The 14,999-nt window shown below is 43.7% G+C and overlaps 1 protein-coding gene across 2 annotated transcripts in view; it reads left to right on the top strand.

Annotated features, from left to right (window-relative positions):
• Nucleotides 1-14,583, top strand: part of GABRB2 (gamma-aminobutyric acid type A receptor subunit beta2) — a 1,186,575-nt gene extending 1,171,992 nt beyond the window's left edge. Inside the window, exons 7-9 of one of the 2 annotated variants that reach the window (XM_069654272.1) lie at nucleotides 4,524-4,676; nucleotides 9,249-9,484; nucleotides 13,604-14,583. In XM_069654272.1, coding sequence (XP_069510373.1) covers nucleotides 4,524-4,676; nucleotides 9,249-9,484; nucleotides 13,604-13,951 — 737 coding nt within the window. In that variant the 3' untranslated portion in view covers nucleotides 13,952-14,583. Of the gene's footprint in view, nucleotides 1-4,523; nucleotides 4,677-9,248; nucleotides 9,494-13,603 lie in introns of both variants that reach the window. The other variant, XM_069654271.1, reaches the window with a different exon arrangement.
• The last annotated feature ends 416 nt before the right edge of the window (nucleotides 14,584-14,999 follow it).

Below are 14,999 nucleotides of genomic sequence, written 5' to 3'. Positions count from 1 at the left end.
GTACCGTAAACCTACGGACAAGAAAACATTACTCAATTTTGAAAGTCACCATCAACAGGCCCTCAAAGAAAATCTCCAGTTTGGACAGTTCCTGAGAATAAGAATGAACTGTTCCTCACTCCCCGAGTACGACCTCTATGGAAAGGATCTAGAAAACTGATTAAAAACAAGAGGATACCCAGCGGCCATCATCAGGAAAGCACGGAAAACTGCAAGAAACAGAAACAGGACAGAGTGCTTGACCAAACAAATAAGAACAGAGCACAAGGACAAGATGACATGTGTAACAACTTTCTCACCAGTGAGCAATACACTAAGAAAGACCATCCTCACCAACTGGCATCTGCTACAAACGGACAGTTTCACACCTATAACGCCACGCTTTGCCTTCAAAAGAAGCAAAAACATCAAATACCACCTGGTAAACACATACCCCATAGGAAAACTCCACACCCAGAGCCCAAACCACTCTCTGGCAGCTTCCACACGTAGTTGGACACTACCACTGCGGCAAATGCTTGGTATGCCACCTCACAAAAGACCAGAAAGAGATAACCCTCAACGGCACCATTTGGAAACACAAAACTTTCTCCAATTTCCTGACCAAATGGAGCATGTATTTAATCATATGCCCGTGTAACCTATATTACATAGGTAAAAGCAAGCGCAAAATACGACAAAGAATTTGTGAGCACGGTCCTGCCTGAAAAACAAAATAGACGATAAACCCATGCTGGTCCATTTTGTGAAACACCAACACAAACACACAGATCTAAGATGGTGTGTAATCCAACTGCAAAAGCAAGAGTGGGTGACAGAGATTTAGAGCTAAGAAAACTCGAGCAGAAATGGATACACCATCTAGATACGGTAAAAAATGGGTTAAATATGTCCATAGAGTGGAACATTTTCTTCTAAAACTTTTCTTCTAAAATATTTGTGCACTAATTTGTGTTTTAAATCACTGTTTATGTATGCTGACAATCTGCTGAAATGTGTGATGTCACCTTATGAGGTTCCCATAAACAGTTGCATAACGATGCACAATCCAAGGGGAAAAAATGGCAGATCTACCTGGCATCACGGGCAAGCAAAAAGTTTGTGTTGTTTTTATCTTCTTTGTTAATAGCGATGTGATGCTATTTCTTACCACGTAAATAAAAAAAGTGTATTTGTAATTCAAAAAACACTGGGTGCCTCTCGTCTGTACAGACAATCTGCAGTGATCTGTAAGAAGTGTGCTGGGTCCACAACCAGGCCAGTGATAGACAGATGGGGAAGCCTAAATGCTATGTTTAACATACAAAGTGCATTTCTTTCTAAACCAATCCGTCGACAATATGGTTTCAATTGAAATGCACTTTTACATGTTAAAAGTAGCATTTCAATGCTTTTTTTTTTGGTAACATTGAAACGTTAGATGGAGCTGTCCAGTGCTGTAATTTCAGCACTGGACAGCTCCAGGTAATGTTTCAAAGTTTTTGTGCATATTGGCATTTAAATGCTTTTTTTTTAACTTTGAAATGTTACATGGAGCTGTCCAGTGCTGTAATTCCAGCACTGGACAGCTCCATGTAACGTTTCAAGGTTTTAGTGTATATTGGAGGGGTTCCCCCACCAGCCCCCCAACCGCCATGCCACCCTCCCACCCCCCAACCCTAATCCTAACCCAAGTTTCGAAAGGCAAACTTTTTATTTTTTTTCTAAGAAATTGTAATTCGAAAGAATGGCATTTAAAAAAAAAAAAAAATGAAAGTTTGCCTTTCGAAATTTTTGTATTCAAAAAAATGACTGGACACCAGTTCAAGACCCTCTGCATCCTCCACAAGGCTTTTTGGGGCCAAGGACCCTGCTACATTCAACTCTCACACCCTAAGTACCTTCCTGCTAGAGCCCTTTCATCCTCTAGCGCCAACTCTCTGCAGATCAGATGTTTCTCTAAGCAGAGAGTGGGGGGGTAGATATCTCTGCCCGGCAAGAACCTCCCTCTGGAATGGCCCCCCTGCCCCTCTCAGGCTTTAGCTGGATAGTCTTAAGTTCCGTAAGCTTCTCAATACCCCCCTTTTCTCTTTTTCCTTCCCTCTCCCCCTTCCCAGCTAATGACCCCCTCTGCTGCATTGACTGGCTGCCTGGTCCCTTCTGATTCCTGCGGAGGACCAGGCGCTTCTCATCATGTCTTCCCCAGCACCCTGTCTTCCTGAAGCCCCCCCGACCCCACACAGGAGTTGCCATTCTGGACCCCTTTCCCCTGACTAGCCTGGCAGGGTGTCTTTCTGTACACAGTCTGGTCCACCCACGTCCTCACACTTAGCATGTGGTCCTCACTCCCTGCACTCCCTGCATCCCCTGGCACTTGCCCTCCTTGCCTCCCCTTCGCACTTGTCTAGCCCCAGGGGCCTGCCTCTTCCCCTCCTCCCCTGCACTTTTTTACTTCAACTTGCCCCCTCACCCTAGCATTATCCCTTCCTCCCTGACTTCACTTTGCCCCCTTCCCCACCTACCTCTTCCCTACACTTCTTGGTACTGCACTTGCACGATCCGAATGACGCAAGGTCTAGTTTGACCGCTATTGTTATTTTCTTCCCTTTCCTCCCACCTCTTTCCTGTCTTGTGGCGCCTTGAAACACCAATTGCTGCAGTCGTAGCTGCTTTATAAATACCCAATGAATAAATAAACTGCACAGCATGGGAGCCAGTCATTTCACAGAACATTGTGTGCCCCATTGGGTACTGTTGGAGAACCACATCTTCTGTGGACGAACCCATAATATCGTAATCTCACCAGGCATAGTTTTTGCTATACTTTTCTTAAACCAAGACGAGTTGTCATGGACTTAAGCTAGAGATTCCACTGACCTTTTGTCAAAAAGGAAAGTGTAGTCCATGACTATAAGCAAGGCTGAGAGAATTTTAGGAAAGGCTACGATGAGCTTCATTTGGAATGCATCTTTCTGTATCAGTGTTTCCCAAGTCATGAAGCCCAGTGACAGTTCAGGCCTTGGAAACCACTGAAAACATCATCATCTTTAGTGGAAATTGCACATAACTATGTGAGGATGCACAGTGCATTCTCATCATTACACAAATAGTCTCAAAGATAGATGAGTAATAGAATCAAGAGGTGGCGCTAACGTGTGTTTCTTTTTTAAAAGTCAAATTGTGAACCTGATGGATTTGTGGGGCATGTTGGATACAATTCGATTTTGCTTTTAGATGGTTGGACGTGTTGCACTTAGGTGATATGTTTAAGACACTAGACCATGCCATCCTGTTTCCCCACCTGCTCTCAAAACTACACAATACCTCTACCTCACACGCTGCTGCCCCATCATATCCGTCAAACTCGCATAATCACTACCTGGCCTACTGCCCCTTTCCTCTACCAACCAAGACTCGCCAATTGGGGTCCTGCCTTCTAATCTCTTCCTCGCTATGAGATACCTACCTGCCGACGAGAAAACTATTTTACCTGGCTTGCTTCATCCATTAACTCTTTAACTTGTGTAGCCTGCCATCATTATTCTGTTTTGGGCCTAGAAGGAGGAAGCAACCCCTAAATGCCAATAGAAAAAGACCTAAAGCACATGTCCATACACACCACTACTGAAAGGATCCTAAACTCAGGTACATTAAAAAAAATGTCTGTAGACGGCATCACAAGCCAGGAGCGCTTGGCTGATGTTTTGGTCTGGAAACAGTTTGCAAATTGAGACAAGCTAGTGCCAACGCTCGGTATAGTCGGGTTGTGACATGCCTGGCTCCCCCACCTCTAATAACAGTAGTTATTTACTGCAAACTTATGAGCTGAGTGGCCAATGTTGACCTCCATGTGGTAATATCTCATAACGAATTAAGCAACGTCTTTTCAAATGCGTCTATTGATGAGGAAGGGTGCACTCTTCATTTCAATTGCTTGTTTCCTTGACAGATGCTGTGTATGAAAACAGCATGTCGTCATAGACTTAACTCCAGGTTGAACTGGAAAGTCAGACTGGAACTGAACTACAATCGTTGCCTGGGGCTGGATTTTGTTCGGTGTTGGCAGGCTGGGCAAGAATGGGTCTTTCCACCAGAGCAACCACATTCCAAAAAAGGCACAATCTACTACTTACTGTAGACTGTCAGTGGAAACATGTTTTAGCTCAAATTATTTCTGGGAGAAAAATGAAAGAGGTCAATTATGCAGAAGGAGTGTTGTGTGGTGCCCCCACGAGATCCGAACATTTCTTCAAACCTATGCACATGTGCTGTTCCATGATGGTTCTGACTGGAAAACACGAACGCCTTGGTGAATGCTGATGAGACACTGAATGTTTGTATAACATGATAAAACTGCACTGATTGTACTGTAACATTGTTGTGTTCATGTTTGTGAAGGAGCACAGCAAGGTCATCTGGCCAGCCATGCTAGTGTAAGAGAGAAGTAACTCTGCCTTGATGCAGTCGCAGGGACAGTGCCAAGCAGACATTTGGGTGCCAGGCTATGAATTATTTTTGTTTGTCTGTTTTCTTTTCGCTCGCAGGGTCATATCCAAGGTTGTCTCTCAGTTTCAAGCTCAAACGAAACATTGGCTACTTCATCTTGCAGACCTACATGCCTTCCATTTTAATCACCATCCTCTCGTGGGTGTCCTTCTGGATCAACTATGATGCCTCTGCGGCCAGGGTTGCTTTAGGTAATGCATAAGTACAAGCACATGTCCAGCCGGCGGCTGTGGGCTTGGGATAATACGTGTCTGTCCCATGTGATGAGTATGTAATGTTACGTGACATGTTGCAACTACCTTGATGTTTTTTTGCATGTTGACTTTGAGCCATTTTTAGATCAAATAGAAACTATGCATTTGTCATGTCTCTTAAAGGCCTACTCCGTTTTGCATAACACTGCTTTCTCCAAGGACATGTGAATCCGTGTAAGCAGGATGTCCCAGCATGGTGCGGTTCTGTAAACACTAACACTGAAAGCAAGCACAGTCACCGGAGGACCATGTAATAATACTTACTTCGCGGGTCACATAATGTGAAGGTTATTTTATTCATTGGATTGTCCACATGTTACCCTTACCACTGTACATGCCACGGTCACTGAATGCAAGACGTGTGCAAGTTGTGCTCATACAAATGTGCTGTCACTATTCAGTGTAAGAAGGTGAGATATTTGAACATGCTCGCACTGCTGCGCTGCTTTAATGATGCTTCCTGGAACATTAAACTCAATCATTGAAAGTTGTACATTCACAGATTCCTCACGAATCTCACGAATAAGGGAGCCTAAATGTTAGTATACTTTCACGTTCATGGGCGTATTCACCTTATATTGGTTTCCCCCGTATGCACACATTGATTGTCTTACAAAAATATATGTTTAATTACAACATAGTAATTAGTTAGCACAGACATTTAATTTGGTTTTCTTTCAAGCGATTATCTGTGTCCTATTCTTCACAGTATCAATGTTGGTATCTTATTTTCATTGTACTGGGGCCTTAGCAACAGTGCCCTTATTCTTCACAGTATAATTGTTTCATAGTGCTCGGTCCTTAGTAACAGTCCCCTTATTCTTCACAGTATCAATGTTTCATAGTATTGGGGCCTTAACAACAGTGCCCTTATTCTTCACAGTATAATTGTTTCATAGTGTTCGGGCCTTAGTAACAGTCCACTTATTCTTCACAGTATCAATGTTGGGATCTTATTTTCATAGTACTGGGGCTTTAGTATCAGTGCCCTCATTCATCACAGTATTAATGTTTCATAGAATTGGCGTGTTAGCAACAGTCCCCTTATTCTTCACAGTATCAATCTTGGTATCTTATTTTCATAGTACTGTGGCCTTAGCAACAGTCCCCTTATTCTTCACAGTATCAATCTTGTTATCTTATTTTCATAGTACTGTGGTCTTAGCAACAGTGCCCTTATTCTTCACAGTATCAATGTTTCATAGTATTGGCGCGTTAGCAACAGTGCCCTTATTCTTCACAGTATCAATGTTTCATAGTACTGGGGTCTTAGCAACAGTGCCCTTATTCTTCACAGTATCAATGTTTCATAGTACTGGGGTCTTAGCAACAGTCCCCTTATTCTTCACAGTATCAATCTTGGTATCTTATTTTCATAGTACTGGGGCCTTAGCAACAGTCCCCTTATTCTTCACAGTATCAATCTTGGTATCTTATTTTCATAGTACTGTGGCCTTAGCAACAGTGCCCTTATTCTTCACAGTATCAATGTTTCATAGTACTGGGGTCTTAGCAACAGTCCCCATATTCTTCACAGTATCAATCTTGGTATCTTATTTTCATAGTACTGGGGCCTTAGCAACAGTGCCCGTATTGTTGACAGTATCAATGTTTCATAGTACTGGGCCTTAGTAGCAGTGCCCTTATTCTTCAGAGTATTGATGTTGCTATCTTAATGTTCATAGTTCTATTTGGTTCTTCTTCAAGGTTAACACGTTGGTTATATCCCCAACATCCGTTTTGTTCCAATCCTTTTATGACTCTTGATCAATTTAGTCTATTCCTTTGTTCATCATCTTTAGCAAACCTAGCACCCGTGGTCAGGTACATCTATTGATGGTAACTGAGTGAACAGTCAGTAATGGAAACGTTAAATACGGAACAGTGTTAAGATCAATGTGTTCCCAACTTTCCCCACCCTACAGTCCCATGACCTGATGTTTTTACAAATGAGGCAAACTGATATTTCATTAACATTGTAACTTCTAGCATCCCAAAATACAGGTAAACTGGGTAAGTGGGTCTCTGGGTGTGCATATTATGGAGACCAGTATATACTGTGGCAATACATGACATCAGTATCAGCTGTGGCGGGGTGAGGCGAGGGCGATGGGAAGAACTGAATAGTGATAGTTTTCATTCTAAAAATAAAACCTACAGACTATAATAAAAGCTGACTAGCATGCAAAGGGTGTAAAGTGATGTATGTTTCCACTATTGGAACAGTGCACAGAATGTGTGTGTAATGCATATATTGGGCATGAAATAAAGTAAACATGGCTGAAATTAGAACAATCATGGGAGCTGGCCTAGCTGGTCTGCACAGGACTTAAGTGTATACTAATGCAGTTGAACCTCATAAGAATATTCTTTACAGGATGCTGTGTGTGTGGTTCAGGCGTGGTTCAGGAATGAAGACTGATGTGCAATGTATAGGAAATGGTAACACGTTATTATGTTCAAGTGTCTACAGAGAGGGTAGTTGAAGGTGTTTGTACTACATGGCTAGATTTTAGGGTGTGTTGATGCTATGGGTGCTTTAAGTGTTTGGCTGTGCAAAACATAATGCTGATGTCGGTGGTAAAAGTGTATACAGAAAGCTATTAGCATTGATAAGAAGGGAGTACATGATTCACAACTAGGCTCCAGACCCACATGCAGCTTTTAGAGAGCCACCATCTAATTGATAGTCTATGTACTCGGCTTCTGGATGATGGATTCCCCTGCCTCCAAGTACTCCTTGATCACTCCTCAGTCTTCTACATATTGGACCTTCAAGGCCATATTAATACTGTGCATAGGTGCATCGGTATCTCCAAGAAAATATTCCACTGGTTCACTACCTATCAAGAAAATAACCATCAGTTTGTCTGGATGGATACCTCCAGATGAGCATCTCTACCCACCACCTGTGAAGTGCCACAACCATCTATCCACACTCCCAGGAGCTTCAGCCCCTACAAGGAGAACCTCAAAAGGCACATCGCTGGCCATAAAATCCACATCCATCAATACGTAGACAATGCACTGCTCTACTAGAAGGTATCATCCATTAAATTCAACCACCAAGTGAAGGACGTCCTCACTTTGATAAAATCCTGGTTGTCCAGTGCCTATTTCAAACTGGTCCCCACCAAGATGCAATTCCTGCTCCTCCTCAGCAATCCGGTATACTCATCTCGCAATTTGCCATGAATCTCTCCAAACTCTATACTGAACCTCAGAAGAAACTCTTCCTAAATACCAATTGTGTTCTCCTACCTACAAAATCCTCAAAAAGCTTTCCTAAATCCAGAACTGACTGACTGACTTGAGGCTCAATGGATTCCCACCTTATCTCTCATCCAGTGCTAAATATATCTGTTTTACTATTTGCTGCAATATTTCATTCAAAACAGACTTCGATTGGCAGACCCAAAGAACATAATACCCACTTGTGTGTCTCCTGGGCGTGTCCCCTTTTTGGAGCGCTCCATTGCTTCTGAGCTAGGTTTGTGTTTTATACATTCCATACATGTAGAAATGTATACACTCTTAACATCCCACAAGGAACACCACCAAATCCACCCAGGGCAGTACCTGGTGTCCACCCTTCACTGCCCACCGCTATTTGGACCATCTCACACCCTCTCAGTGCTGGTACTTATTGCCCTGACTGTAAATGTTACCTATTACCCAATACCCTGAATGGTTTGTAGGTAATAAATGCTATGAGATAAGGACCGTACCCCCTGTAACCTTCGGAGGTAAGCCTGTGTCCCCTACCGATGTCCAGTGCTCTGATATATCATAAAGCTAGGTTATCCCTCAATAAATAGCCAAAACAAAATACACTGGACAACAAGCAGCTATGGGCTAAGTGATAGGGAAATAGTATAAAAGATGATGGTGTTAAGGATGAAGAGAGATCAAAATATATTTACTTAAGATAAGGCACTGGCATTCTTGAGGGAAGGATTAAGGATTCTGTAATTAGGGATCAGGGGAGAAATAAGTGATGCTACTATATGAATATGGAGAGAGAATAATGTTAAATCTGTGTATGGCTAAAGATATGATGCAGGAAGCTATGTCGTTCTAGGTGGATAAAGATGTTAAAATTATATTTTGCGCTATGGTCAGCTATGGAAATCAAAAGGTTAGAGAGAAGGTATAATGGATTCTGCAGCCTGGGTGCAGAGGTACTGGTAAGAAGATGAGAGACACGATAAAGTAAGTGAACCTGTAAGAGTTTTCAGGGGACGTAACTAGGGCAAGGGAATATATTGAAATCAATAGGCAAGGTGTTAGAGTGAATATGTTCTTATGTACCGCGTGTTTAAGCTTGATGCCAGTATTTTAAGAAGGGCTGTTCAGAGAATGTTGGTTACATCATGGATAAAGCAGTCAAATAAGAGACTAACACTGTATTTGGACACATGTATGATACTTTTCTTGAAGGCAGTAAATGAACCAAAAACTGCAGTGAGTAAGTGATTATGAGTATCTGACATGCCTTCATTTCTGCAGGCATCACCACTGTGCTCACGATGACCACCATCAACACCCATCTTCGAGAAACGCTTCCCAAGATTCCGTATGTGAAGGCCATCGACATGTATCTGATGGGGTGCTTTGTGTTCGTCTTCATGGCACTGCTGGAATATGCGCTGGTCAACTATATCTTCTTTGGCAGAGGGCCGCAGCGTCAGAAGAGAGCAGCAGAGCGAGCTGCCAGCGCTAACAACGAGAAACTGCGGCAAGAGGTCAATAAGGTAGACTGAGCCCCTGCATGTCGCAGCGCGTGCGCACCGCTAAGGGATGCTTGTGGTACAGGTCGTGATTGGCAGGCAGCTAGCAAGGCGTCACAGATCCACCTCCCTGCTGGCCAAAAGTCAAGAAGTGTTCTGTGTCATGTGGCAAACACCACTGTGAATCTCCACTGTTAGAATGTGACTAATTTAAGGGGCAAGAAATAGCTTTAAAGTATCTGAACCTTTAGGGGGGATTGCATTGGCACTCAATGATGAGTTGCATCTTATGGGAAAGATCAAAGATGTTCCTAGGAACAAGGAAGGTGACATCCATTGGGACTTCCAGGCTAAGCAAAGTCTGCAGGTATTGACTCGCCCACAAAATATAGATGTAATCTCTGTGGGAGCTCGGGGTGCTGGTAGACCACTCCCCCCCCCGACCCCCATCCCCACAGCAGCTCTTGAACTCATCCAATGTGACCAGGGTCCTCATACCCCTGAGGATACACAGCTGGTGCTGCTGCTGCACCATGCTCCCCAGTCACTCTGCACCACATGCACACAGAGAGTTCCCAGCCACTCACATGACCACACATGAAAAGGTAAACGGGCACAGGTTGTTCTGCACCTAGAACACCAGCAGCAGGAGCAGGAGAAGGTTGGTGTAGTTTGCCCATGTTGTTCTATCCCTTTTATTGGGCGTGCTTAATCATGTGGAAATAATTCATGGCATGTCCTCACCTTCCTTCTCCGAAGCTCGCATGGCGGTTACTAGCTCTTAGACTACTTGCAAGTAGAAAGTGCCTAACTTTTGTGCTATGCTAATCCCTTTGATATTACAAGCCCCTACCATCCTCTTCACCCACCCCTCTTCCAGAATACTTTGATTGACATTCCCAATCCACTCCTCATGGGCCTTAGGTTGAACACATTCTCCACTGTGGTAGGTCATCCCTGTGCTTGCATGCCCGTCCTTATCGCTTTTTCACCTGTCTTTATCCTCCATAGATGGGCACAACCTTCCACAGGAAACCATATCAGGGATGTTTGCAAAGGTGCATTAACAGATTCTCTGGGGAAAATGACCTTGCAACGAATTGAAATCAGTGTGTATTTTGCCACAGCATGGTCCATTTGAGATGCAATAGCAAGCAAACCACATAGGGCCTCATTACGGCCCAGGCGGTAAGGGGTTTGCGGCGGCGCAAACAGCGCCAACCCTTACCGCCTGATTCCGAGGTCCCTTAGCGCCATGGAGGATTTAACACCTGCTTTTAGCAGGTGTTAAAATCCATGGCGCTAAGGGACCTTGTTGTTAATTACGCCACCGTAATTTACGGTGGCGCAATGAACGCCTTCCCCACTCCCATTATGCCCTATGGGGCAAAAATGGGAATGGGGAAGGGTAAATGGGGATTGGGGACTTACCGCCCCGCCAACCTCAGAATGGGGCGGTAAGTCCGCCAACCACCATGGCGTAAACGTAGTTTACGCCATGGTGGTAAAGGTACGACCTAGGCGGTAACTTACCGCCTGGGTCGTAATGAGGCCCATAGTCTGTTAATTAATTATTTTCTTCTCATTTGGTTGTAGTTTTTATTTGCAAAATGTTATCTGATGATGGGCTCTGATTCCGAGAATTGCATGGCAGCCATACATTGCCTAGAAGACTAAGGAATGGGAAATTAGGTTGGCAAACAGTATTTAATTTGGAGCCATCTATGGCATCATCACCAAAAGGGCACGATTGATATGGACAGGCATGCATCTTCTTGAATAGGACCTGGATCACTTTGAAGTTTCAGGCACATTATCAATGGCAGATTAGACGCTATTACTGGAAATGTATTTCTACTTAACAAAAAGTCCAGTAATTCAGAGAGCTTTCATCATTGATCCTCCCTGGTGCTCCTTAGTGTACAACAAAGGGATATAAAATATCCCTAAGGAATTCCTTCAGAAGTCACAGAACCTTAAGATGATGCGCTATCTCCGGCTTAAGCCCTCTTGATTCCCTTCCTACTCAGTTCTTCCTATGGCGCCTCCTCTGAAGCAACGGGTCTTCCAACTGCATATCCCTGTGACCGAATAAAAATCAATTGTGTTGAAAAAGCAATGGAATAAGCAGCCTTCACTAAGCAGTTAGGCATTTCCGGAAGCTGATCTTTATGTGTATGCCCTGGGGAAGAGATGACCCCACCCATACACATGGATTCCTCTACAGACAAATTAAGAAATTAAAATTAACTTTAGTAAGCTTTTGAGTACAGAAAAGTCTTTGGTTCAATCAAAATGTAGCCAGAGTCAGGTTGGATGTTATGGAACGAAGAAGGTACTACCGCAGGGATGTAGGCAAGAATAGAACATGTCTATATCACTGAGCCGAGCGAAACCTGGGGTCAAGTAAGAAGGCCTTGATGGTGTGTGGCCATTGAGGGTGTGTGGCAAAGCCAAGGAATGGACAATCTATTAGAGAAGACAGAGCTATACATTTGAAGAGGTGGGGACACGGTTAGGTAGGCAATATACAAGGTTTATAGCAGTGTATTCGTTGGGAAGGACAGATGTCTAAAGTGGGAGGCCAAAAGCCAGAACAACAGAGGGAATTGGGATACCCAACGAATGGAAACATCCTTTTGAGTTCAAACAAAGTCTGTCATATATTATTCATCCAGTCAGACATGGCAGACATACAAGATGACAATGCAGCTGCAATGGACTCCCGCTTCTCCCCACATACAGACATATAGGAGTAGGATGTCATCATCTGAAATAAGAACTGAGAACTAAAAGGTAGAAACAAGGGTAACAAGAGACCGATCATAGATATTTAGCAAGAGAGGGAGAGAGACGGTCCCTCGGATGCACTCCAAGTGCTGAGACACAGTGATGTAAGCAAACAGATTAACAGCAATGTGCACAATGGGAGGGATGGCAAGAACGGAAGTGCCAGAGTTGCCAGAGCTGCAAAGGTGATCAAGAATGATGGGAAGGTCAATGTTGTCAAAGGTGATGAAAGGTCAAGCAAGACCAGGCACACTGTGCCGCAAACCTCATTTGCCTTTCCAATATCACAGAGAATGGCTAATTGGACAGACCCTGCGCCATGACCCACACCCAATCCAGCCTGAATACAAAAGAGAAATCTAATGTGTTCGATATTACATTGAAGCTGAAAGGCCACCGTTACCTCGAGAATCTTGGCAAGGGAAGGAAGAACGGAAATATGATCATAGCTAGAGGGAACGAGAGAGTGCAAGCAGTTCTTATTTATTTATTTAAGTAGAAGAGTAACACACACAGATTTTAAATAGGAGGGCACCACACACAGGGAAAGTGAAGAGTTGAGGATGACAAGGACTGCCCTGCAAGTTTCAGAAGAATATGGATGCATCCATTTTCCGTGGTTTCAACAAAGCAAATTGGCCACTGCATGCCAAAGTGTCATCGTTGGTGAAGTGTAATTTCTATAGAGAAAGACATGTTCGAGTAATCTGTAGGAGATGTCCCAAAATGGAAAAGGTGTAGAGCTCCTTTCCTTTTAAAGAAGGTAGTCCACTGGGATGATTTATCACTATAGCTATTGCTACTTTTACGTAAACATTTAAGATTGTATAATTATTATTTGCGGGAATTCATCTCAGTAATTTTGAAACTACTACAAAATAAAAAAGTGAACTCAACAATCTTGAGACAACCACAACCAACATCATTCCTATGACTCTTGTCCTAAAACGAGTAACATAGCTTGGTAGATGCATTGACTTGAGAAAACACTGTGTGTGCCAGCTACCAGTGGCAGGTTTGAGTTCCAGATGGTTGCTTTAGCCTTTCATCATCCTGAGATCAAAAAAAGTGAGTTTCACTCAGTCTTGAATCATAGCACCTGCTGCTTTTAGAGCAACCACACCAATGTCAAACCTGTTGTGGCAGGCACTTTATAAAAATAGTACACTCATGAGGTCAGCACGTCTTGCCAGCGTGTTCTTAAAATGGATCTTTTGACCATAGCAAGCAATGGTAGTATATTTGTTATGGTGGCCATTTTACGTTTCGACAGCAGACACGTGGCATCAGACTGAGTGTTTCAATTCAAATATGTGACTTTCTGTCTTTCTTCTTCCTCCTCAGATGGATCCACATGAAAATATTCTGCTGAGCACGCTGGAGATCAAGAACGAGATGGCTGCCTCCGAGTCGGTCATGGGACTCGGGGACCCCAGAAGTACTATGCTGGCCTACGACACCTCCAGCATCCAGTACAGGAAGGCGGGACTGCCCCGGCACAGCTTTGGACGAAATGCATTGGAGCGGCACATGGCCCAGAAGAAGAGCCGGCTACGGAGGCGTGCCTCCCAGCTGAAAATCAACATCCCCGACTTGACTGATGTGAACGCCATAGACCGATGGTCACGCATGATCTTCCCCACTGTTTTTTCCTTCTTCAACATCGTCTACTGGCTATACTATGTGAACTAGCCCCCAGGGGACCGGAACTGGATCTCTTTTCAGAGCAGGTGTGCAGCTGGAAGTGGCACTCTGGAAAAAAACAATCTATTCAGGACACCAATACTTTGAAAACACCTTAGTTGCTGGCCTACTTTTTTGGATAGGGTTAGGGTTCCTTTGCTTCCACGTTCAACTTAATGTATGTTTCACTTCATTGAAAACACATCACAGTGCTATCTCGGAGTGGCAGGTGGAGCCAAAATCATGAAGGTGATTGGTGAGGGTTTGGAATGTTACTACTCAGAAATCTAGAGATTCGTTACTTTAGATCATGTCCTTTTAAAAACAAAAGGAATCACCCATAATGATCTAGTCTCATATGGGTTATAATCATGTGAGTATGGACCGCCTTGTCTGAGTGATTGCAAGCCCATGGGCGTGAGTCGGTACGTTGAAACGTCATGCCTATGAAAAAGTACATGTGTTGCATTGCGATCACGCTAAACCTCTACGCTGTTAATGCTCAAAATACTGGGATTATTGTCTATGTGTCATGCTAGCGGTGCAAACCATAACATTGGCAAAGTAATTTGGGCAAGTAAGTTGATGATATGAGAGGATAACTTAGTATTTAAAAAAAAAAAAAAAGAACCATACCCAGGTGGACAAACATACTGCGCCCCTAAGGAAAAAAAAGAAACGTGTTCTTCATGCATGAGGCTGTGTGGTGTAAGTGCTGGGCATGTGGCTATGCATGGTGACGCATCAAGATCCCCATTGCACTCCCTCCTACTCATCTACTGAGACATTTGAAGGTTTTGACTGGCCATCACATTGATATGACATTTCTCGCACACTGTATGCTGTCTGGGGTGAGTTCACGTGCCCCCACATATGCACCACACGCCCAGACACCCTGGCCCTTTGCGGTCCACACAGGATCATATTTGCACTACGATGCTGGCAATGTGAGGACTAGATATGTGTAGGCCGTGCGGTGAGGTTTGATTGCATGGTAACAGGTGGCAGCGTGATACATGTATATGCTTCATAAGCATCGTTGATAACACAACCCGTA

The sequence above is a fragment of the Ambystoma mexicanum genome, chromosome 3q, assembly GCF_040938575.1.
Source record: "Ambystoma mexicanum isolate Mex_15411 chromosome 3q, UKY_AmexF1_1, whole genome shotgun sequence".
In the NCBI taxonomy this organism is placed as follows: Eukaryota; Metazoa; Chordata; class Amphibia; order Caudata; family Ambystomatidae; genus Ambystoma; species Ambystoma mexicanum.
The sequence above is the reverse complement of the archived record's forward strand: the minus strand, read 5'-3'. Positions and strand labels throughout refer to the sequence as shown.